Raw genomic sequence first — 25666 nt, 5'->3', positions numbered from 1 at the left:
AGACCAGTTCTAGCGATCTTCGCCTAGAAGGCAACAAATTATAGCAGGTACGCCACCTGTCGCTGTGCACCTCAACCTTCCACTGAATCGAGTTAGGCCATGGTTGCCAACTGCGTTGGCAACCGGAGTTAGAATTAGGGAACTAAGGACATGCGGCCCTTAGCTCGATCTCTTTGCTCGCTGACCGTTATTGAGACAGGACGCAATAAATGTTGATTGATTTTGATTGAATTGATAACTCACACACAAGAGCTATATATCTATTCCCTCGTGTCGAAAACCCTCCAATTCGTGATAATAATACGCTTTAGATTCGATTTTCCACTAACTGTCTAATTCCTGTCCACTCAGAGAATCAGCTACCATTCAGTTCTCTTTGCCGTCCTCTCGGAGACGTGAGTTAGTATACTCACCCACTCAGGGGTACCAATATACTCTAACATTTTAACATTTCCCACTCAGGGAATAAGCTACCGCTCAGTTATCTCTTTGCCGTCCTCTCGGGGACGCGAGTTTCTATATTCACCCACTCAAAGGTACCAATATACTTTAACTCGCATTTTCCACTCAGGGAATAAGCTACCGCTCCGTTATATCTTTGCCGACCTCTCGGGGACGCAAGTTTGTATATTCACCCACTCAGAGGTACCAATATACTTTAACTCGCATTTTCCACTCAGGGAATAAGCTACCGCTCAGTTATCTCTTTGCCGTCCTCTCGGGGACGCGAGTTTCTATATTCACCCACTCAGAGGTACCAATATACTTTAACTCGCATTTTCCACTCAGGGAATAAGCTACAGCTCCGTTATATCTTTGCCGTCCTCTCGGGGACGCGAGTTTGTATATTCACCCACTCAGAGGTACCAATATACTTTAACTCGCATTTTCCACTCAGGGAATAAGCTACCGCTCAGTTATCTCTTTGCCGACCTCTCGGGGACGCAAGTTTGTATATTCACCCACTCAGAGGTACCAATATACTTTAACTCGCATTTTCCACTCAGGGAATAAACTACAGCTCCATTATATCTTTGCCGTCCTCTCGGGGACGCGAGTTTCTATATTCACCCACTCAGAGGTACCAATATACTTTAACTCGCATTTTCCACTCAGGGAATAAGCTACATCTCCGTTATATCTTTGCCGTCCTCTCGGGGACGCGAGTTTGTATATTCACCCACTCAGAGGTACCAATATATTATAACTCACATTTTCCATTCAGGAATAACTATCACTCAGTTATCTCTTTGCCGTCCTCTCGGGGACGCTATTTTGTATATTTACCCACACAGAGGTACCAATATACTCTAACTCACATGTTCCAGTCAGGTAATAAGCTAACAATCAGTTGTTTCTTTGCAGCCCTTTCGTGGACGCGAGGCAGAATATTCACCCACTCAGGAGTACCAATATACCCTAACGCTCCGTTTTTGCTTGAGAATTGCGCCGCCTCGGTTGTCTATTTCCTATAACGAACCTGCTGGAGAGACTAAATACGTGACGGTTGATACCTAACGACAGCCAAACATGTATGAAAATTTGATGTCCCCGAGCAGAATGCAATTTTGGCCGCCATTCTGAATTGCTATATCAAACCAAACTGATTGAACTGAATTATTACTCCAACTGTAGACTTAATTCACGGTTTGGGCCATGCTTACGACAGATCCATCTTCAATTCACATCAGGCGCTATTAAAGAGCAACTGTAAAACTAATTCGCTAAGTTTCGCTTTGTTTCGCTAAGGCGCTGCCTGTGCCCAATTACCATCTCGGAAACCCCCGATCCCTTCTGTCTAGTAAGTCACAACACATACACACGCAAGTTCCACTATTTGACATTTGCTGTATGCACCAATGATGCCTTGATCCTCATGTCAAATATGTTATGAAACTTGTTGTTGAAAAGAAAAAAAAAAGATATTAATTCTAATACGTGCCCAAATTTCTCTCGTGTCCTTTTTTTGTTTGTTCCCCGTTTCGCATTTTAACACAACACTTACACTTGTGTGACTGTGTAGGTGTGGAACACAACTAGTTGCCAGCCATTTTGTATGGCGTGTCTATTTGCCATACGATCATACTCAAGCGCGTTCCGCTTCTCAGGTGTAACCAACGCTCGTGATTCTTTAAGAAAATTTGGCACTCCTTTATGGCCCCACACACAATAAAACAAATTATCATTTTGTGCGGCATTTGTTCATCAATGCCTTAATATTTTTGCCGCTATCACTGAGTCGCGACCGCCTAGCGTTCACCTTATATAACAAGTCCGGCCTTTCTCTTTTCTTTCCTTTGCTTCTATCTTAAAGGACAATTGTGGGAATCGACTAGATCACTCGATTTCCCTCTGCATAGTGCTCTTAATTCGCTTATCGATTTGCGCCATTGTGGTGATTTCTGCTCGCCGAATTCTGCATTTATTAGTTTTGCTGCTTTCTTGTTCAGATCAATCACAAGACTGGCTATCCGGAATCTCCGTTTCCTTTTTTCCGTGCTTTCTCGCCCCTTTTTCGTTTCCGCTCTTGCTTGATTTATTTTCCTTTGTTACTATTATCTTGCATTATCGGTACTCAAATTGAACGTTAACGTAGATGATTTTGACGAACCCTACCGCTTTACTCCCTTATTTCATTTTTTTTATTTCATATTTTTAATGTATTTTCCTCTTTTTGTTTTTATTATTCCTGTGTCCTATTCCTGATCTCTACACCGTTGTTAACTTTTATGTCACTAACGGGGCGAGTACCGGCTTCGAACGACGAAATCCGTTCGACGCTCATGAGAGAATGAGAATCATGAAATACAACTGTCAAGCATTTAAAGACGTTTATATTTACGATTCAAGGAAGGTTATGTTTTGAATTTTGATTTTTTTACCGTTGGTATTTCTTACTTCTACTTCCTGAAGTAAACGCTGTGGCGATTTTGCCGTTGGTCATTATTGGAAGATTTGTAATCAATTAGAAGGCAGCTTGACACACTTTCTTGAAATTTGAATTTAACTTATTTAAAATTTAGAAGGGACGACAGGTTTGGATTTACTTTATAAAAATGTATCAAAATACTGATTGATTTTATGTTAAAGAGTTATAAACGTTATTTATATGGTGAAAATGTTTTGCGATATTTTTCTAAAAAAGTTACAGACATTTAATATGAAAAATATCATTTACAGACATTTAATAATATATATATATATATATATATATAAATATATATATATATATCTATATATATATATATATATATATATATATATATATATATATATATATATATATATATATATATATATATATATATATATATATATATATATATATATATATATATATATATATATATATATATATATATATATAATTATATATATAATATATATATATAATTATATATAATTATATATAATTATGTTTACGATAGCCCGGAGTAAGTTTTAAAAAAATATTACTGGGGATCTTTATTTGCGAACTGCTAAACTAAGACTAAAGCTAACTTCTGGATTCGGTGGTATTTAGCTAGGCTGGTGTTTTCGGTGCTGCCAGGTTTGCCGGTCACGTTGTCGTCCACGTTTATGATGATCATGTTGCCTCGGTCCGTCTGAGCATACGACACCACACCTGGTCGTGGGAACCTGCTTCCAGTGGAGTTCCCGTTGGAACTTGACTCCGCGCGTGGAGTTACATCGATGGCTCGCTTGCGACCGTTTTCTTACTCAGCACCTGTATCATAGCGCACCTGTATCAGTGGGATGATGTTGTGAATAGCTTCGGTAGACATTTTCTTCTCTGCATGTTTGGTTTTGTGTTTGTAGATGCAAAATGCAGTTATAAGAAAGCCTGTTAGAACAACAATTAATATCCCTCCTGCAATTGTATGCGTGCGTAAGCGGAGTGTTATTGTATGGAGTTGATGTATGTTACTAATATGCATTGTGTGCAGATCTTGTATACTTGGCTTGTTAAGAGTTATTTCTGTTTTGCTGCCAGTTAAGGGTAGGAAGTAGTCTTCTTGGTCTAACACATCAATATGCGCAGTAAATGTGCTATTTAAGATTTTTACGGTGCAATTGCCGGTTTCAATTAGTGTGGGTACTGCTATTATTTGGCTGTTTGAACATGAATCAATGACTGGCACTCCAAGGGTGGTATCGATTAGAATGACTCCTGGTTTCATTTCTCGTATTATCGTATGCTCGGAGCTCGTGGTGGTGGTACATTTAGATGGATGATTTCTGATGATATTTGAGATACACTTGTCGTTTAGCGGTTGTGGGTTGTTGCAAATCGTGCACTCCTCGTTAACATTGAAAATGGTGTTTTTATGCTTGGCTACAAATTTTACATCCGTCTCTACTCGGGTGTTGTTTACCTTTAGAGTTTCTATTCGTAAGAGGTCATAATCTTTTCGCTCTACTATCGGTATTTTTACTACAAGAAATATTTTTTTACCTATTGCTGTAACTATGCATGAAACATATTGTGAAATTTCCTCTTTAAAATTTAGAAATATTTTCTGATCTTTTAATGTTTGCCATATATATTCCGTTTCGTTTGACGATAGAATATTTTTGTTTATTATGTTAGAACGAGCAAAGCTGATCTGTTCTTCTATGTCTTCTAGCAGTTGTACAATGTTATCAATGTTCAGGATAAGATTTACTTGTTCTATTTCAGTTTTTACGACTTTTATCTGATTATTCATTTGATTTTCGATTTTTTTAAGAGTTTGTGTAATTTTGTTCACTGATTTTTCTATTTCGGAATTAATTCTAACTTGAGCGTTAATGTTGGATATGATTTTGTTTTCTGAATGTTCTAAATGTTCTAAGTTGCTGTTAATTATGTTCAAATCTTCTTGATCTGGATTTCCTGCGATTATTTTTATAATTGTTCCTAAACCATTTATTATGCCTCTCTTTTGTTTTCTTGGTCTTATATTTCCTAATTTCTTATAAGCTGATAGGATTTTATAGTCTAAGGTGTCCTTAAGATGGTTGGTTAAGCTAATATTATTGGCTTAATTCTGAATATAGTTAAGGTTATTTTCTATTTTTTCCAGATTTATTGTATGTATTACTCTATGATATCCAATTTTTATTTTGGCCGTTCCTATTTTTATTGCGACTATTCTATCTTCTCTAGGAATTTCTCTGTAAATTGTTGCTGTTATAAGTTTTGAATTCATCAAAACTATTATGAGGAAAAGAATCATTCCAAATTTCATTTTTAGTTTTTATAATATTCAGCTGTGATTTCTGTAAGGATGAGAAAGAATTTAAATGGTATGTTAGGTTTTTCGTTTCCTTTTCAATTTTGATTTATGAATTTTTCTTCCATTTCGGTCTAAAATATTTGTAACTAGGTTATCGAAAACTTTCGTTTCACGATACCTTTCTTCGTGTTTTAAATTATTTCTTTTCCTTTCGAAGATCGTGTCATTGTCTTTGAATAGTTCTGGTTCTTCTCGTGTTTTGTTTAATTTTTCTATGTATTTGGATTTTTTTTCTTTTTGTTTTGTGGCATACACTCTATAAAGTTCCTCTTTTTGTTTAATTCTTTCTTGAAGGTCCTCAGGGATAGGATCTTCGTTTTTGAAGCCGAAAAATAGTTCTTTAGGGGATATGTTTGTTTGAGAGTGCATAGAATCATTGTAAATTGAGACTGCCAAATTAATTTTTGAAGTAGTTGATAGATTTTTTGTAGAATCTCTTAGTGAGATTATGTTGTGCAATTCTCTTAGGCCGCGGGGCCATGGGGATTCTCAGCGCTCATTTTCTCAAGCACTCATGAGTGCTTTTGAGAAATCCTCGTTCTCAGCGTTTGTCGAATCGGAACAAAATCGGTTTTGAGAATCTTTGAGAATCTTTGAGAAAGTTGACGATGCAGCGATCGGCTAACTGAAATATGGGGAATTGTGATATTTGTTTATCGGAAACCACTTTGGAAAATATATTCAATGTTTATAATTGAAAACGTTAAAAAATGCGATTAAAACCTGTTTTTCTATTTAAAGCTCTAAATAAAGCTTGAGTGTCTATATCAGTTTCTCAGAGTGAGAAAAACTGACGACGGCCACGGGCTTGAGTCTGAGAACAAGTTTTGAGTGCTTGAGAAACTTAAATGAGTGCTTGAGAACGTTTTCTCAGCTTGAGAAAGCCCCGTGGCCCCGCGGCCTTATTGTTCTATGGACAATTTCAATTGTTCCATTTGAAGAGGATTGACCAACACTTGTATAATGAGATTCTATATTATTTTCTTCAAGAAATTGTTTGATTGTGGTGGATTTAAACGAACATTCTTGGTCCATCACAAGCAAACAAGGTCTTCCAACGTTAGCGAAGAATTGAGTTAGTGCTTTTAGTATATGTATAGCGTTTCTTGATTGTAAAGGAATCGCCATGATTAGTCTTGAGAACTTATCGCAAAGGGTTAGAAAATGTTTATCACTAATTATAAAGATGTCCATATGAACAATTTCCAAAGGTTTTTTAGGAGTGGCAGTAATTTGATATTTTTGTTTATATGGGCGTCTTTCATATTTAGCTTTTTGACATATTTTGCAAATGTTAATAAATTTAGTAATTTTAGTTTTCATGTTTGGAAAATAATATTTTCTAGAGATATGTAGTTTGGTCTCAATAATTCCTCTATGGTTTGCATTATGTTGTCGTTCAATAATCAAATCTTGGTCAATTTCATCAGTTACATCTTCTAAAATTGTTTTTGTCCAAAATATTTTGATCGATTTTGCGCGAGAGAAATAGTTTTTGTAGATAATTTGTAAGTTTTGTAAGATTTTTTCGCTGCAACAAATGCCAAAACACATTTGGGAGATGCATATTCTTTGATTATGTTGATCAACATAGCTGGTCCAAAAAGGGGTGTTTTTATTGTTATTCTATGATAATTTCCGAAAAGTGTAATTGCTTCTCGAGAATCATTATTATTTTCTTCTAGTATTATTTGATTTCTAAATTCATTTAGTGGTTTTTCAGTTGCTGGGATGAATTCGTCATCATTAGTATCTGCTGAGTGTTGCGTCATAGTGTCAGTATTGTTAGAGGCAGTATTTGCATTTAATTCGGATGTTAAAGCAGGGTTTTCCGTTATGCGGGATAGTGCATCTGCATTTCCATTAAGAGTACCTTTTTTATACTTAATTTCAAATTCGAATTCTTCCAAGGCCAGTTTCCAATGAAGAAGTCTTCTATTTAAATCATTTTTCTGTCTTAGCCAAACAAGAGGTTTGTGGTCAGTTCTTATTTCAAAAACTGTTCCGAAAATGTACGGTCGGAAATGCTTGGTTGCCCAAACAATGGCGAGTAGCTCTTTTTCGGTAGCTGAATAGTTGCACTCTGTTTCGTTAAGCGTTCTAGAAGCGTAAGCGATTGGGTGTTCCTTACCATCTTCGAATTTTTGTGAAAGTACAGCGCCAAGGGCGAAGTCACTTGCGTCTGTTTCTAAAATGAATTTTCTGCTAAAATCAGGATATTTTAAAATTGGATCAGTAGTGAGCATTTGTTTACAATCATTGAAACAATTTATAAATTCGTCATTATGTGTTATTTTAGAACCTTTCTTAAGACATTTTGTGAGAGGTTTGGTCAGTTTTGAAAAATCTTTTATGAATTTTCTGTAATAACCAAGGATTCCTAAGAAGCCTTTAATGTGGGTTGTTGTTTTTGGTATGGGCCAATGCAATATTTTTTCTATTTTGTTTGGATTGGGTTTGATGCCATCTTGAGTTACGATGTGTCCTAAGAATTCACACTCTTTTCTTAAAAATTCACATTTGTCTAATTGAACCTTTAAATTTGATTCAATTAATTTTTTCAACACTTTATTCAAATTGTCCAAATGTTGTTGGAGTGATTTACCAAAAATAATAATATCATCTAGATATACGAGACAGTTTCTTCCTACAAGGTCACCTAAAATATTATTCATGGCTCGTTGAAAAGTAGCAGGTGCGTTTTTCAAGCCAAAGGGCATTCGTATAAACTCGAAGTGTCCTTTTTCTGTGCTAAAAGCTGTTTTTGGTCTATCCTTTTTATCAACTTCAATTTGATGAAAGCCGGATTTTAAATCAAGTGTAGTGAAGTACATGCTTCTACCTAACTTGTCCAAAATTTCTTCTATATTGGGAATAGGGTATCGATCATCGATCTTTTTTCATTCAATTTTCTATAGTCAACCACGATACGCCATTTCTCCTTTCCACTTGCATCTGATTTTTTAGGGACTATCCAGATTGGGGATGTCCATGGGGATATAGAATGTTGGATAATACCGTCAGCAATCATTTCTTCGATTTGCCTATTCACTTCTGCTTTATGAATATTGGGGTATCTATAAGTTTTTGTGTGAATGGGTATATCGTCTTTAGTTTTTATTCGATGTCTAATGGCGGTGGTGCATGAAAGTTTTTCTTTTTCTTGATGGATGATGCCTAGATTTTGTTTAAGAATTTCGAAAAGTTTATGTTTTTCTTCTTTGTTTAAATGATCGGTGCGAATTAAATTTTCGAGATTAGCTATGTAATTTTGCGGATGATCATTATATGGGTGTGTGCTCATGTGATTTATTTCGATCATTTTGTCTAATTCATATGTTTTTGCTGGTTTAGTCCAATGAAATGTTAATGTGTCGCCGTAATTCCTGGCAAGAACTTTAGCATATCCTTGTTTTGCTTTATAAACGCCTGAAGGAATTATTGCATCTTTTATTTGAATGTCTTTTGGAAGAAAAATGTTTCCTTTTGTTTGAGAAACAGGAAGCTTTATAATTTGAGAATTATTAGCATTTAATGTAATTGAAGGGGGTTCTAATGTTCTTATTTCTAAGTCGATTGTACGATCGGGTAGAATAAGTTTATGATTTTTTGTATCAATTAGTGTTTCCATATCGGAGAGTGATTCGTATCCGAGTATTCCGTCAAAATAATTATGACATTTGAAAAGGTAAAATTTTAATTTTTTATCTAGAATGGTTATGAATGTGCATTCTTGTGATTTGAACTTACCATTTTTATTTTTTATGGTGATTGTTTCGCATTTCACTCTTTGAGTTAGTGGAACTAATTCTGGATTTAAAAAGTTTTTGTTCGCTCCGCTGTCTACTAAAAGTTTGATGTTTGAACCATTTAATTTTGTTGTGTAAAAGGGTAGTCCGTTAATTGCGTTTAACTCGGTGGGTTTAAGTTTGCAGTAATTTGAAAATTTACATCTTCTTCATTATCGGTTTCTTCGTCTGAATCGGATTCTTCTGATATTGTTTTTCCGTCATCTTCTTCGGCTGTATGCGAGAAAATTTTGTTTCTCATATTGGACCGTAAGGATTGATCGACGTCCATGGGAACAATTTTTGTACGATCTGAAGATGGTTTCATGTTATTGAATGGTCTATTTTCAAGGTCATTTTTATCGACACTAGGATGTTTTTCGAACCCATTATTGGTGTTTGATTTAGTTCTTTCGGCGTTTTGGAATCTGCATAGAAAGGCGTAAGCTGATTCCAAGTCTTCTGGTTGTGCGGTTTGAGCATATCCAAAATATGTTTTGCTCAGACCATTTATGAACGCAGCGAGGCATTCTTGTTCTAAAAACAGGTTAATTGCCTCCCAATGTGAAGCGTATACCGTATTTTGTCTTGCTACTGATTTCATATTGATCAAAATTTCTTTTGTTTTTCTATAGTGAAGGCTCAAAGATTCGTTTTGTTTTAGGTTCCACAGTTGTGTTTGATACGTTGCGATGTTGTTTCGATCGCCATAAACGTTCTGCAAAATATCTGCGACTTCATCAAAAGTAGTAGGGTTTCCGTTCACACAAATAGTGTCACGTGCTTTGCCCTCTATCTTATTAATTACGGTCTGTTCGTAGACACTGAATATTTCTGGTGCCACATTGTTTCTGAAGAGGTCTAGTGTTTTTTTAACTGTTGTTAACCAACCGATTAACTGTTTTTTGTTTCCGTCGAATCCGGGAATGACCCTAATTGGATCCGGGATACGAAAATAGTCAGCACTGCGACTCGAGGTCGTTGGCTGTTGTTGTTGTTGGAAGCGTTGTAAACTATCATTTTCCGCTTGGAGTGTGTTAACGCGTTCCTCTAACGAGCGCATAGATTCAATCAATGCGTGTATATTTTGTTCCATTTTCACTGGTATTTTCTTGTCCCTAGTGAATTTCAAAGAACGAACTTTTGGGAAAGGGGTATATTTTGGCATTCAATGATAAAAATTGTTTGTTGCCTACCGCCTTTTTATTATAAGAGTAGGGGAACTTATGCTTTAGGATGTAACTCACCTTTTTTATCCACGTGTCGGGAAATTAGGGTTTTCCGTTACCTGTCCTTTGCTTTGTCCTTCCTTTTCTTCTTCGGTCGCTCGTTGTCCACGGGTTGGGTCAGCGATTGTCCTTCCTTTTCTTCCTTGGTCGCTCGTTGTCCACGGATTGGGTCAGCGATTGTCCTTCCTTTTCTTCTTTGGTCACTCGTTGTCCACGGGTTGGGTCAGCGATTGTCCTGCGTTGATTAGTTTACCCAGTAACGCTGGCTGGGGAGTCTTGCCACTAGCTTTTGTTCGAATGTTCTCTTCCAATTCTAAATAGTTGAAACCAACCGTTCGTGCACTTGTTCTTACACTTTATGAAATAATGAAATTCACGCGATCGTCACGAGTCAACCACGGATCGGGCGATGGAGCAAAGTCCGGGCGATACACAGATTTATTTCCGTTATTTCACTGCACTGTACTTGAACACTTGTCACTGAACGTGAATTGGGCCTAGCCGACTGCGCCAATTATGTTTACGATAGTCCGGAGTAAGTTTAAAAAAAATATTACTGGGGATCTTTATTTGCGAACTGCTAAACTAAGACTAAAGCTAACTTCTGGATTTGCGCATATATATATATATATATATATATATATATATATATATATATATATATATATATATATATATAGCGTGAGAGAATGAGTTCTACCTGCCGGGGTCAAACGTTCCCGTTTGTATGGGGAGAAATCCGCGAGGTTTTGCGCTGCGGATTTGGAACGAATGTTTTTTTTCAATGTAACGTTTTGCTTTAAATTTTGCTTTAAATGTTTGAAGTGAATTGAAGTTAGAGGTATGTAACATTTTGAAAATGTTTTGTGATCTATTTCCAATAAAAAAATTTTTCATCAGTTTTGAAAATGTATATAAAAAACATAAAGTATATCGGAATATTAATATACATACAAATATCTATAATAAAATAGTTAAATATGTATATATATATATAGTTGAATATTTATGTATATGTCAAATTTTATGTTTTTCATATAAATTTGTTACACTGCTGAAAATTTTATAGAAAAACATCACAAAACATTTTCACCATGTAAATAACGCTTATAATTCTTTAAAATAAAACCAATCTGTATTTTTATACATTTTTATTAAGTAAATCCAATCCTGTCGTCCCTCCTAAATTTGAACTAAGTTTAATTCAAATTTCAAGAAAAGTGAGTAAAGCTGCCTTATAATTGATAACAAATCATCCAATAATGATTTAACGAATGAAATCCAATACCAACGGCAAAAAAGATCAAAATTCAAAACATTACCATCCTTGAATCGTAGAAATAAACGTCTTTAAATGCTTGACAGTTGTATCTCATGGTTCTCATTCTCTCATGAGCGTCGAACGGAATTTGTCGTTCGAAGCCGGTACTCGTCCCGAATAGTAACAAAGGAAAATAAATCAAGCAAGAGCGAAAACGAAAAAGGGGCGAGACAGCACGGAAAAACGGAAACGGAGATTCCGGATAGCCAGTCTTGTGATTGATCTGAACAAGAAAGCAGCAAAACTAATTGTTGGGACCAAAAGAATGGGTCTGTTTTCCTACGTTGTGTTTTTATTTGAGCGAAATTGCAGTGCAAAACGAGGACGATACAAAATTCAGACTTCTTATATACCCTTCTCTTGAACCTGTCGTTCCTGACGGACACAATCCTATCCGTTCCCAACTAACAAAAAACCCGCACAACGGTAGTTCCTCATTCCGTTAATTCAAATTATGAATGAATCCTAACATGGCGGCCACCAAAATTGAACAATTTTTAACTCTCAAATGAATCTCCTATCTCTCTCTCAAAAGGTAAAAGGCATACCTTGGACACTGGTCGTTTGTAGATCCCTTTCGCTGTTCTAACTGTAACTACTCGCACCACGCTGTCTTTCCCTGGATGAGTATCTTCTATCCTCGCCATAGACCACTCTCCACTAACCTTATCCTCTTCCTTCACCATTACCATTTGACCTTTGCTCAGTTGGTGCACTGCCCTATTCTTCTGGTAAGAATTATGCAACTCTCCCATATATTCTACCTGCCATCTTTTCCAATGATCTTGAACAATCTGTTGCAACTGATCTTTTAGTTTCAACCTATTCATAGGAACTTCTAACACATGCTGATCGGGTAGTGCTAACAATGACGTTCCTATAAGAAAATGGCCTGGAGTAAGAACATCCAGCTCGCAAGGATCTTCTGATAATGGTGTAAGGGGTCTAGAATTGAGTTGCGCTTCAATTTGGGTCAAAACAGTTACAAAATCTCCAAACGATAGTTGTCGATCGCCCAGCACTTTCCGCATAGTTCTCTTCGCCGCCTTCACCGCTGCCTCCCAAAGTCCGCCGAAGTTGGGAGATCTCAGGGGGATGAAGCTCCAGGTTATGCCAAGCTTCACTGCTTCACTCTGAACGATCGCTTTAGCCGACTTGTTTTTCAGCATGCCAAATAGCTCCAACAGTTCCTTCTGCGCGCCTTGAAAGTTCAATAGATTGTCCGAGTATACATGGATCGGAAGCCCGCGCCGAGAAATGAACCGACGAAAAGCCGCGATGAAAGCTCCCGTCGAAAGATCTTCCACCAGCTCGATATGGACAGCTTTGGTGCTAAAACAAACAAAAATAGAAATGTAAGCTTTTAAAGCCGCCGCCTTACGGTGCGTTGGCTTTAGAAACACCGGTCCACAGTAGTCCACTCCGACGAAAGAAAACGGCCTGGAGGGTGTTGTCCTCTCAGCCGGAAGTTGTCCCAGAAGCTGCACGATAGGCAAAGGGTCCGCCTTGAAGCATGTCACACAGCTGCGACAAACAGCATTCGCAACCAATTTTCCACTCAGGATCCAAAACTCCTGCCGCACCAAAGCCAGAGTTTGACGGGGACCAGCATGCATCGCCAACTGATGAAACGCCTTCACCAGGATTCTAGTGAAGTTCGTCTTAGCAGGGAGAATCATCAGATGCTTAGCACCATACCCGATGGTAGCATGTTTAAGGCGGCCACCAACACGGAGTACACCTTCAGGATCCAAAAACGGTCGCAAGTACTTCAAGCGAGAACTCAAAGACACTTTGTCACCCTTCCGTAACGCCAGCAGTTCATCACTAAATTCTTGCCGCTGCAGAATTTTCACCAACAGTTTCACCGCATCACGAAATTCCTTATTAGAACACTCTCCTTGATCGTGTTCCTTTCCCAGACGTATTTTCACAAATCGGGAACAGTAGGCAGCAACACGAACTGTTTTCCAGTATGAAGAAAACTTATCCAGCAAAAAATGCGGTTCGAACACCTTTTCCGTCGCACTTAACAACACAATTTTCTTCCGCTCTTGTAACGCTTCTTCAGGATCAGCCAACTCTGTCGCACGATTCCACTGCTCTTCACGCATAGATAGCCAAGAAGGCCCTTTAAACCAACACGAATGTGCTGCAAACTCTTGAGGTAGTAACCCTCTAGAAACAATGTCGGCAGGATTTTCTGAACCTTTACATGGAGCCACGGAAAACCCTTACACGTTTCCTGCACTTGAGCCATTCTGTTTGCTACAAAGGTAGCCCAAACATAAGATGGAGATCGGAGCCAACACAATACCACAGTGGAATCCGTCCAGAAAAAACACGGAATTTCCGGTTCCTTGAAGGCCCTGTAATCCGATTTCCACAACTTTGCTGTTAGCAAAGCACCACACAGCTCGAGTTTCGCTAAACTCACACGTTTCAACGGTGCTACTTTGGATTTAGCTGCCACCAAAGACACCTTCACACAACCGCTATCATCCACCGATCGAACATAAAGACACGCACCATAAGCCCTTTCCGACGCATCCGAGAAACAATGCAGTTGGAGTTTGCACTTTCCAGGCAAAAGCACAAATCGCGGAACACGTATACACTGCATACACGACAATTGCTCCGCAAAAGATTTCCATTTGATCTCGATCTCTTTGTTAACCGGTTCGTCCCAACTCGTTGTTGAGATCCACAACTGCTGCAACAGAATCTTAGCACATACAATCACAGGCGCAATGATTCCCAACGGATCAAAGAGACGCGCAATTTGCGAACAAATTGTTCTTCTTGTAAGAAATTCATTTTCTTCCGGTTGCCTGATCTCTACACTTATGTCATCTGAGCACGGTCGCCACAACAAACCCAAGGTTTTTACAAGAACATTTTCACCAAGACCGACGACATCAGGACACGATAGATTTTCTACAGGTACATCGTTTAGCACAGCTGATACATTTGACACCCACTTTCGCAATTGAAAACCTCCTCCACTCAACAATTCACTCAACTCAGCACGAAGGTTTTTGCTTCCTGAAAGCTATTCGCGCCACTAAGAAGATCGTCCATAAAGAAATCTTCTCTGAGGACACGCTGCGCATTAGGATACCTTGCACCATCATCTTCTGCTAGTTGCTGCAAAACCCGCGTTGCAAGAAAAGAAGAGGGAGCCAAGCCGAACGTCACCCTTTGCAGCTCGTATTCTTTAGGCTGCATTTCCACTGACGATCGCCACAAGATTCTTTGCAATGGTGTGTGGTCTGGATGCACTTGCACTAGCAAATACATTTTATCGATGTCGGCTGATAACGCTATCGCATGCATTCGGAAGCGCAGCATTATCGCAAACAACGATTCCTGTATCACTGGTCCAGTAAGCAACAGATCGTTCAACGCATATCCACTTACGGTTTTTGCTGATCCATCGAAAACAGGTCGAATTTTCGTGGAAACACTGCTCTCCTTCACCACTGGCCTATGAGGAAGATAACACGAAACCACTCGCGAATCTACACTTGTTACCTCCTTCAAATAACCATTAGAGCAATATTCACGTAACACTTCACCGTAGCCGGATTTTAATTGAGCGTCACAGCTCAATTTTCTTTCCAATTGCTTCAAACGCCGCAAAGCTATTTCTTTAGAATCACCCAGCAACATTTCGTACCCATTTTTCAGTGGAAGTTTAACCACGTAACGACCACTAGAATCTCGCGAAACGCTTTGTACGAAACTGGTTTCACACTCCTTTTCCTAATCGGTAAGCTTCGATGCTTCTTTTACTTCCTCTAGCTGCCAAAACTTCTCCATCGCCACCGTTAGGCTGTTTCCAATCAACACACTATGGACACCTTTTGTTTGCGCACAATAACCCAACTGTCCGAACGGTACCCATCCCAACTGAGTTAATACAAATTGCAAACCATCCACTTCGCAGAACTGTATTGTTTGGTTTGTTTTATGCAGCTCATAAAACACTTCTTGCCCCAATAGAATATCAATTCCACTACACTTGAAGAAACCGGGATCCGCCAATATCAAATCTCTTGGAATTACCAGCTTTGACAATTGCAAAGTGTTCAAAGGTTGTTCACTGGTAATTTTTGGCACCACAATAAATGAAACGCCTTTCCTGAACTCATTGTATCGCGAAGCAATATCTGTCTCGACCACACGCGTCGCTTTTAGCTCCTTGCCACCAACCACACTAATACACACATCCGCACATTGTCCCGAAATCGCCAACGAATTGTACAGCTGCTCCGTCATCAAGCAAGATTGCGCACCACCATCCAGAAGCGCACGCGCAATTTTCCATTCTCCCGTTCCCGTTCGCACCCGTACCAATGCAGTAGACAATAGCTGATACGAATTCCGCGAATCTCTCACTTCAGAAGAGGACAAAGTCGTCACATTTACTCCCGAGGTCGAAGGTTCTGCCGATGCCTGCTGATCTACGGTTGTATTTGTGAACAACGATGTTGCTTCACTCGCTTGATGCAGCAAAGAATGGTGTTTTTTGCCACAAATTCCACAATTTCGCTTCGATTTGCAAAAACGACTAAGATGGCCTCCAGCGAGACAGTTCCAACACAACTTTCGAGATTTGACAAAAGTGATCTTTTCTTCACTAGGCATACTCTTAAACCGTTCGCACACATACAACGAATGTGTACCATCGCAGGCTCGACACTTCGACGTGTCGCTCGCCGCGTTCACTAACTCTTTCACAGGTTGCTTTCTAGCCGAACTTTCCTGTACGTTCTTGTTTCCCGACACTGCTTCTAATAAGCGATATGCATTACGCAGGAATGTAAGCAATTCGTCATAACCGGACTCAGGGTTATCCACTACATGCTTCTCCCATTCTTTCTGCGTATTTTCATCCAACTTGAGCACTATTAACTGTGTGAGCAAAATGCCCCAACCACCAGGCTTTTCATCTAATTGCCCTAGCATTTTCACGTGCGTTTCACAGCAATTAATTAATGCGCGAATTCCCTCCGAGTTGGGAACTTTCATCTTCGGAAACAAGATAAGCTCGTCCACGTGCTTTTTCTTTATCGTATCTTTCCACTAATGCCGACCAAGCGACCTCATAACCTTTGTCACTTTTCGGGAAAGCTTGCACTATGGTCAACGGTTTACCTTTCAAAAAAATTTTAGGGTAAAACCCCTTTTCCGTGTTTGACAATGCACTGTTTTTGTGAACCACTTCCAAAAACATGTCATGAAACGATGTCCACGTTTCATAAGCTCCGCTAAAAGTGGGAATCGTAAGTTTTGGGAGCTGCACTGGTTTTCTTTCACTACTGTTAACTGGCTCTTGCAGCACACACATATTTGCAAAGGCAAGCTTTTCTAGCTTCTCCGCGGCTTCGAAATAGACACACTCCACTTCCTCGTACAATTTACTGTCACATATTTCAAGCTGCAATGCGTTGAAACTCGCCCAAGCTTCCTCCAAAACTTTACTGCGCACACTTATTTTCTCCTTTTCAGCGGTCACATGCGATTCAGCAAACAACAGTATGCGTCGCATTGTTCCAACCAAACACTCACACTTCTTCCCATAAAGATCGTTTGTGGTACCTCCTACCTTCTTCGGAGCCTCCACCAGCGTACTGTTTGACTTTCCAACGTAGTCGCGGAATTCTTCATCGCTCGACTCATTCTCCATTGTTGACTGCTACACTTTTGCACCGACCGGTCAATTTCACGGAATTCAATCCTGGTCGCCACGGCACCAAATGTTGGGACCAAAAGATTGGGTCTGTTTTCCTACGTTGTGTTTTTATTTGAGCGAAATTGCAGTGCAAAACGAGGACGATACAAAATTCAGACTTCTTATATACCCTTCTCTTGAACCTGTCGTTCCTGACGGACACAATCCTATCCGTTCCCAACTAACAAAAAACCCGCACAACGGAAATTCCTCATTCCGTTAATTCAAATTATGAATGAATCCTAACACTAATAAATGCAGAATTCGGCGAGCAGAAATCACCACAATGGCGCAAATCGATAAGCGAATTAAGAGCACTATGCAGAGGGAAATCGAGTGATCTAGTCGATTCCCGCAATTGTCCTTTAAGATAGAAGCAAAGGAAAGAAAAGGGAAAGGCCGGACCTGTTACATAAGGTGAACGCTAGGCGGGCGTGACTCAGCGATAGCGGCAAAAATATTAAGGCATTGATGAACAAATGCCGCACAAAATGATAATTTGTTTTATTGTGTGTGGGGCCATAAAGGAGTGCCAAATTTTCTTAAAGAATCACGAGCGTTGGTTACACCTGAGAAGCGGAACGCGCTTGAGTATGATCGTATGGCAAATAGACACGCCATACAAAATGGCTGGCAACTAGTTGTGTTCCACACCTACACAGTCACACAAGTGTAAGTGTTGTGTTAAAATGCGAAACGGGGAACAAACAAAAAAAGGACACGAGAGAAATTTGGGCACGTATTAGAATTAATATCTTTTTTTTTTCTTTTCAACAACAAGTTTCATAACATATTTGACATGAGGATCAAGGCATCATTGGTGCATACAGCAAATGTCAAATAGTGGAACTTGCGTGTGTATGTGTTGTGACTTACTAGACAGAAGGGATCGGGGGTTTCCGAGATGGTAATTGGGCACAGGCAGCGCCTTAGCGAAACAAAGCGAAACTTAGCGAATTAGTTTTACAGTTGCTCTTTAATAGCGCCTGATGTGAATTGAAGATGGATCTGTCGTAAGCATGGCCCAAACCGTGAATTAAGTCTACAGTTGGAGTAATAATTCAGTTCAATCAGTTGGGTTTGATATAGCAATTCAGAATGGCGGCCAAAATTGCATTCTGCTCGGGGACATCAAATTTTCATACATGTTTGGCTGTCGTTAGGTATCAACCGTCACGTATTTAGTCTCTCCAGCAGGTTCGTTATAGGAAATAGACAACCGAGACGGTCGCAATTCTCAAGCAAAAACGGAGCGTTAGGGTATATTGGTACTCCTGAGTGGGTGAATCCCAACCAGCAAAACCGAAGCTATTGGAAAACTTTCCTGTGTGCCAAAGCGGGAGAGCATGACTTTTTTCTCTAGATTTTGGACGGCACAACGCCGATCGTGTGGCCTATGAACGAAAAACGGGAGAAGGGGAAACCGATATCCTTCGAGTGACACACACGCATGCATCTGCATGCGTATTCCGCTGAACCGAAACTACACATCTCTCTCGATCTCCCATGAATTTTCTGCTATCGCGCTCATCCGGGTGTTAGGCATCCTCAGTCTGTCCAGAATTTTTACTGTGGAAGGATGTGTTGGAGTGATGTGTGATTTCTTGTGCCCCGTGCTTTGCTCGTTTACGTTTTGTGCCATGTTCCTTCTTCTTCAATTATGGAATGATTTATCCTTGTAAATTTCTAAGGTAAGTTTCTTGTGTGTTTTTGAATGTGTACATTAAACTAACGCTTGTCGTCTAAAAAGTTACAGGTGCACGCGCATGTTAATCGACGGTTGCAAACATCTCGCAAACGATCGACGGAAGGAAAACGGTGTCCGGTTTTAAAATATAAAGGTAAGCGTTTCTATAATCCTATGTGCAAAATATTGTTTAGTTTGTTATAAAAAACATGGATTAATTATTGGTTAATTTTCATCAACAGTTTTCATTACAGCTGTTTCTTAGAAGAGCGCACTTCAAGGACACCTAGGATACGGCTAAACATGCGCAGCACCAGTCCGTGACGTCATTTCCAGAAAGGCGCCGGCTTAACACGCGCAGCACCAGTCGAGGATATCCTAGCGCAGAGGGTAGAAGGAAGAACGAGAGGAAAGGTAACAGAAAGCAACCGCAGCATTTGGAAGGGGTGAAGCATCCTGCCGTATACAGAGTGTGAGTGTGCCAAAACGCATGTGGAAAGAGTAACACCAATAAATAGCATGCGAAAGTGTGCATAAAGCAAAAAGAAAAAGCGTCACTACTACAACCAGCAATCCGAAAATATAAGGGGAGGGATAAATACAAATGTATGCGTAAGCAGGACCAGCAATCCAAGCATTTGAATGTGTGCGTCGGTTTGTGCCGTGCTGAAAGTTTTTACTTTAGCTGCTGCTAGTGTAAAAACTTAAGGAAAGCTTAAAGTAAAATTTTTTTACACGGGGCGCCTTCGGAAATTGTTGGCTGGGATATTCTGCCTCGTGTCCACGAAAGGGCTGTAAAGAAACAACAGATTGTTAGCTTATTACCTGACTGGAACATGTGAGTTAGAGTATATTGGTACCTCTGAGTGGGTGAATATACAAACTCGCGTCCCCGAGAGGACGGCAAAGATATAACGGAGCTGTAGCTTATTCCCTGAGTGGAAAATGCGAGTTAAAGTATATTGGTACCTCTGAGCGGGTGAATATACAAACTCGCGTCCCCGAGAGGACGGCAAAGAGATAACTGAGCGGTAGCTTATTCCCTGAGTGGACAGGAATTAGACAGTTAGTGGAAAATCGAATCTAAAGCGTATTATTATCACCAATTGGAGGGTTTTCGACGGGAGGGAATAGATATGATTTATGCACTTTTGAACGAATACTCATATTTCCGTCACCCTACAACGTGACGGAATAGGAAGGTTGTTGAAATAACTTTCAACATTCTAAAAAAAAAAACTTTTGTGGCTACATAAAGTGTAAACACTTCTGAGTGATGCATCGCTTGTTCAATGTACTTCCACAGCAAGTCAGCGAAGTCTGATGATAGAAAGGCCAAACATGTTCGGCATAATAGCAGCTGGTTAGAAGAGCCATCAGATTTACGGTTCATGGATGAGCCACTTCCCATGTCCTCAACATTGATCCAATCGTCGGCTCACCGTTCAAATGAGACATCTATGATGACGTCAATGTCTTTCGCGACTTTGCAAATACCAACATGCAATCCTAGAGAAGGGGAGGATGAGATAGACAAAAAGTCCTTTGAACGTTGGAAGGACCTTTTTGAAGCTGCAATGGAGTTTGCGGGAATTTGTGAAGAGCCAATGAAAATGAACGCATTCAAGATGAAGGCTGGAAACAAATTGATTGACATGTTAGAAGGATTATCCAATAACGACACTGCTCCGGACCCAAATCATGCTCCATATTCAAACGCAATAGAGCGCCTGGGACAAGTTTATAGTTGCAGAGACTATGTTTTTCTACAAAAACAAAGGTTGCGGTCGATGACTCAAAACCCCAACGAGTCAGATTCCAACTATGTGAAACGGGTGGTGGAATTCGAGAAATTGTGTGGACTGGGAGGAGCACAAATGATCGAAGCAGTCGTTGATGTTTTGCAAACCCATGCAATAAACTCTCAAGTTCGTATTGCCGGAAGAAAAATTCTTCGGAAGAATGGATCAATTGCGGACTTACTTGATAGAGTACGCACTTGCGAAATGGTCATGATGAATGAAAGGCTTTTTGCAAAGAATCATCCGGGTCCTTCCACGATGGGTTCAGTAGCTGCGGTGTCATATGGATTCCATTCAAAGACAGAGACGAAGCCGAGGCGGATGACTGGGCGTGAATCAACAAGAAATTGGAACGTTACTTCAGCGAGTTATCATCAGAGGTATTGGGGACCGCAACAAAACCGAAGCATGTTCAAGGGCAAATTTTCACGACTCGGAAACGAAACAAATTCAACAAGGGTAGAGCGTCAACAATGCTGGAGATGTACCAGTAATTTCCATCGCCCGGAAAACTGTCGCGCTTTGGATAAAAGGTGCCACAAATGTAATATAAAGGGACACATTGAGCGTGCGTGCAAATCAAACACCAACATTAATGTTAAACGTCGTTCAGAGGAGGAGGTCGGAATGAATCAAGCCAACAAGTTCAGAAAAATCGCAGCAGTTACGGAGTCTGGCATCGACGAAGACCCTAACCTAGACAGCAAACGTGTAAGTGATCACTCCTCATCATAATCTGCGTAAATTTAGAAGAATATCGGTCGCTCACTATTTAAATGATCATATAATATTCTCTTGGTCGTGGGACAAACATTCTTGTTAGCAAATTAATCTTTTGAAATTTTTGAATTTGGAATGTATAACGTTGAGGGTTTACTTGTTAAAAGAAAATATGTGGATCTAAAATATCAGAAAATAACAATATACCAATTGAAACCATCATCATCTTGTAGTGAATGAAATTTTACTTGGCTCTTGTTAACAAATTAATCTTTTGAAATTTTTGAATTTTTTAATGTATAACGTTGAGGGTGTACTCGTTAAAAGAAATATGTGAATCTAAAATATCAGAGAATAACAATATACCAATTGAAACCATCATCTTGTAGTGAATGAAATTCTACTTGGTTCACAAGACTCAGTTCGTAATATATTTGACGGACAGCAATGATATTTAATTATTTTTAGGTCAAATTTCCGACGGAGGATAAACATGACGCTGTCGATTACGGAATGCTAACCCCAGACATCAAGTTGTACTCTTTAGACCAAGAAACATTTAACGAAGGGTTGATAACAGGCCTTGTAGCTGGTGTGCCAGTACAATTCCTTATAGATTCAGGAGCGGAAGTAAATACGGTCGATGAGAGCACTTTTAACCAATTGCTGGTTAACGGCCCAACTGTTAGCCCGATTTACAGTGTTGTAAACGGAACCGACCGACCATTAACAGCATATGGAATGATTGACGATATACCAGTGACGGCTACATTTATAGCAGAGCTTTTCATTTCCAAAGATCGGCCAACAACTATGGAAAAATTTGACGTCGTACGTCGGGCCCAAGCTCTATTGAGCAGGAGCACATCAACCAGATATAGCGTGCTTCAAATGGGAGTGAACACACCAATAAGGGATCATGTAACGAATTATTTACCACGTTTACAACCAGGGAAGATCTTTACGTTGTCGGAACAGGGTGAATTTCCCAAATTTAGGGTTGACCCAGTAATACTCAACTATGACAAAAATTTGCCACCTTCACGCAATGTATTTACAAGTATTCCTCCAGCGTTTAGAGCAGAAACAGAAAAGAGGTTGGAGGATCTGCTTGCTGCAGGAATTATTGAGCGAGTAACAGATTCCATGCAAAGGTCTTTTTGTTCGTCTCTTCTTGTCGTTCCTAAAGGAAAAAACGACATAAGACTCGTTGTAGATCTTGTTAGCAGAATCGCAATGAAGTAACGCAGCACACTTGAAGGGTAGAGTTCAGAACGCAGAGAGAGATTTTATTCAACATAGCAACTTACTTTATACCCTACCTCCTGTCACTTAACATTATATTCTTGCCAGGTTGCATCACGCCTGACAGTGGTAAACCATTTGTGGTAGGTTCGGCCGCGCTTCACCGTTTCGGTGAGTCAATGCGCGGAGCACAGTGAAAGGGTGTGGGACGAGGAAGGGGATCGTACGGAACGCGACACCAAAATGTATACACATTTGTCGCGTATCGGTTACGTCAACCTGTTCATACTTACGCTAAGTTCGAAAAGAAGCACTTGCTTACGTCGGCGGAATCGCGGACTGGATCGACCTTGTGCGTCGAGTTGATGACCGAGGCGGAATCGGACACCGTGGGAGAAGTTGGGTGGAACTAGTGCAAACGTGCACTTTATTTCGATGAGGGTAATGCTGATCGGTCAACTGACTGAACAGCTGATAACCAAAAGTGATTATCTAATCGGGCAGAGCCTTCGGCGGAATCTGCAAATTGGTGAGATGCACCAGAACACGAGTGATCTACGTGTCTATGGAAGGTGAACTGACTTCGCCATCAATTCGAGCTTTATTTATAAGAAAGATGGTGTGAAAGTTGTGACACATTTGGCAACCAGATGTTTGTCAAATGTGAGCTTTCGTTTGGTTTTCCGGGTTTGGGTTTTTTTTACAGGTGTTTCTTAAATTATACCTAGCGTGCCTGTGTTTTATCAACTATCCGTGCATTGTGGATGTAGCGAACGTTTTCCTGTTTATGCCTGAGTTTTATGGAAGTTTAATTGCTTATCTGTGGCGCGTTTTCCTTATTTATGTTCTGGGGTAAAACACGAGAACGTTTACGCTTCTGGTGTTTAACGTTTCTTTACCTGGCTGCTGGCTATGCGCTTGCGCTTCTGGTGGTTAACGTCTTTTTACCTGGCTTTTGGCAATGCTAAGTTAGATGTGACCTACTGTTAGCAGTAAATCTGCTACACCTCCACCCTTCGGATGAATAACGTAATGAAATGAAGTTATTCTGTCATATTTTAATTGCTCTATTTTTGTGAATATTCTGTGTGACACCATCAGTGTTTTCATTTATCATGTTAGGTCCGTTAATCTCTTTTACTTTATACGGTCCTTTATATACCGGATCTAGTTTTGTTCTGTTCTCATTTGTCAATGCTATTTGATCTCCTATTTGAAAATTAACTTGGTTTGTGTTTTGTTGCTCTTTCAGTAGTTTCATTTTTTCTTGTTCTATATGTTTTCGAGTCCTATCGTGAGCTAGTTTTAATCTGTATTTAAATTCTTTTGAGTAATCATCGTAATTATATAATGGTGTAGATTTTACCGTTATATTTGTCGAAATTTTCTCGTTTCTTCCGAAAACTAGTTCAAATGGTGTGTAACCGTGGTCTAAATTAGGCGTTGTATTATATTGAAAAGAATAATAATTTATCCAATCGTCCCAATCATCTTTGTGTTCGTTTGTAAAAATTCTAAGGTATTCGTTTAGACATCTGTGATTACGTTCTAAAGCTCCTATCGTTTGTGGATGATATGGCGTTGAAAATTTGTGTTCTATTCGAAAGATTTCTGATATATTTTTAAATATTTCATTTTTGTACTCTGTACCCATATCGGTTCTAAATTCTTTAATATTTGTGCCATATATTAACATAAATTTTTCTATTACTGCTCTAGCTACCGTATTTGCTTCTTTGTTAGGAATTGCTATAACCGTAACGTGTTTCGTTAAATTACATTGAAGTGTTACCGCATATCTATTATTGGGGGCCTTCACGATTCTAATTAGTTTTTTGTATGGAGTTTGGCAGTTGGAGGCTGAAATCATGTAAACACTCCATACAAAACCACACAAAAAACTAGCCTGCAATTTTCTGTCTAGATTATTCTAGCTTCAAAGCTAGAATTAGATTCGAGTACCTGCTCGAAAACACGGTGTTGTTTACATTTATCCCAAGGTGCATTGAAGAGATCAGGTGGTGGAATCTGGAATCAAAGTGAATGTAGTACAGGTGGTCTCATAGCATTTTTTATAACCAATTTTGAACATCACTTTTTGACAGAACAAGAAACTTTTGCTCCAACGAGCTTTATGGAGGCTTGACGAATACTCAAAACACTCTTAAAATCTTCATTCAAAAGCAGAAGCGATAAAAATCAGCCTTCTTAATTCATACACCTTGGGATAAGCCCACCTGTATATTATACTCATATAGATAGCTGCTCAAAAACTGCTATACAATGCAAACAGCTGACAGGCTGAAATTTCAGCCTACGAACTTCAAACGGAAAGGGCCCCATTGTTATTTGTTTTTTGAAATGGTCCTACTGTATCGATTGATACTACTTCGAATGGAATGTTGGGTGTATCTGTTTTAACAAAAGGTTCTACAGTCTTGATATGATGTTTATTTAGTTTACAGGTTATACATTTGTCTAGAAAATCTTTGATTGATTTCTTCATTTTGTTCCATACATATTCCTTTCTGATTTTCTTATACATTCTATACTGTCCAATGTGTCCTCCTGTCGGTGTGTTGTGCACTTTGTCGAGTATGTCATTTATCGTCTTTTCGTCATTAATCGTTTGTGGTTTAGTATATATTAGTATGTGAATATTTTTCAGGTGATTGTTAGCGATTTGCATGAATTAATTCGGATTTACCTCCTTGAATATTTCGTCTGTTTCAGAGACTGCTAGCTGGGTAATGCTTTTCATTACGAGCTTCTTTTCTATATTTTTGATAAATTGCACTTTGGCAGATTTTTCCTTCCTTTTCTGAAAATCCTTTACTAATAAAGGCTCCTGTAGTCCT

At 39.3% G+C, this 25666-nt stretch overlaps 1 protein-coding gene across 1 annotated transcript; it reads left to right on the top strand.

The window, feature by feature from the left end:
* Positions 1–20333: 20333 nt before the first annotated feature.
* On the top strand, positions 20334–23622 carry LOC133391235 (uncharacterized). The gene has a single exon (XM_061643366.1). It carries the CDS (start codon positions 20334–20336, stop codon positions 21576–21578), a length of 1245 nt encoding a protein of 414 aa, XP_061499350.1. The 3' UTR covers positions 21579–23622.
* The last annotated feature ends 2044 nt before the right edge of the window (positions 23623–25666 follow it).

This window comes from Anopheles gambiae, chromosome X (genome assembly GCF_943734735.2).
Source record: "Anopheles gambiae chromosome X, idAnoGambNW_F1_1, whole genome shotgun sequence".
NCBI classification, from domain to species: domain Eukaryota; kingdom Metazoa; phylum Arthropoda; class Insecta; order Diptera; family Culicidae; genus Anopheles; species Anopheles gambiae.
The sequence above is the reverse complement of the archived record's forward strand: the minus strand, read 5'-3'. Positions and strand labels throughout refer to the sequence as shown.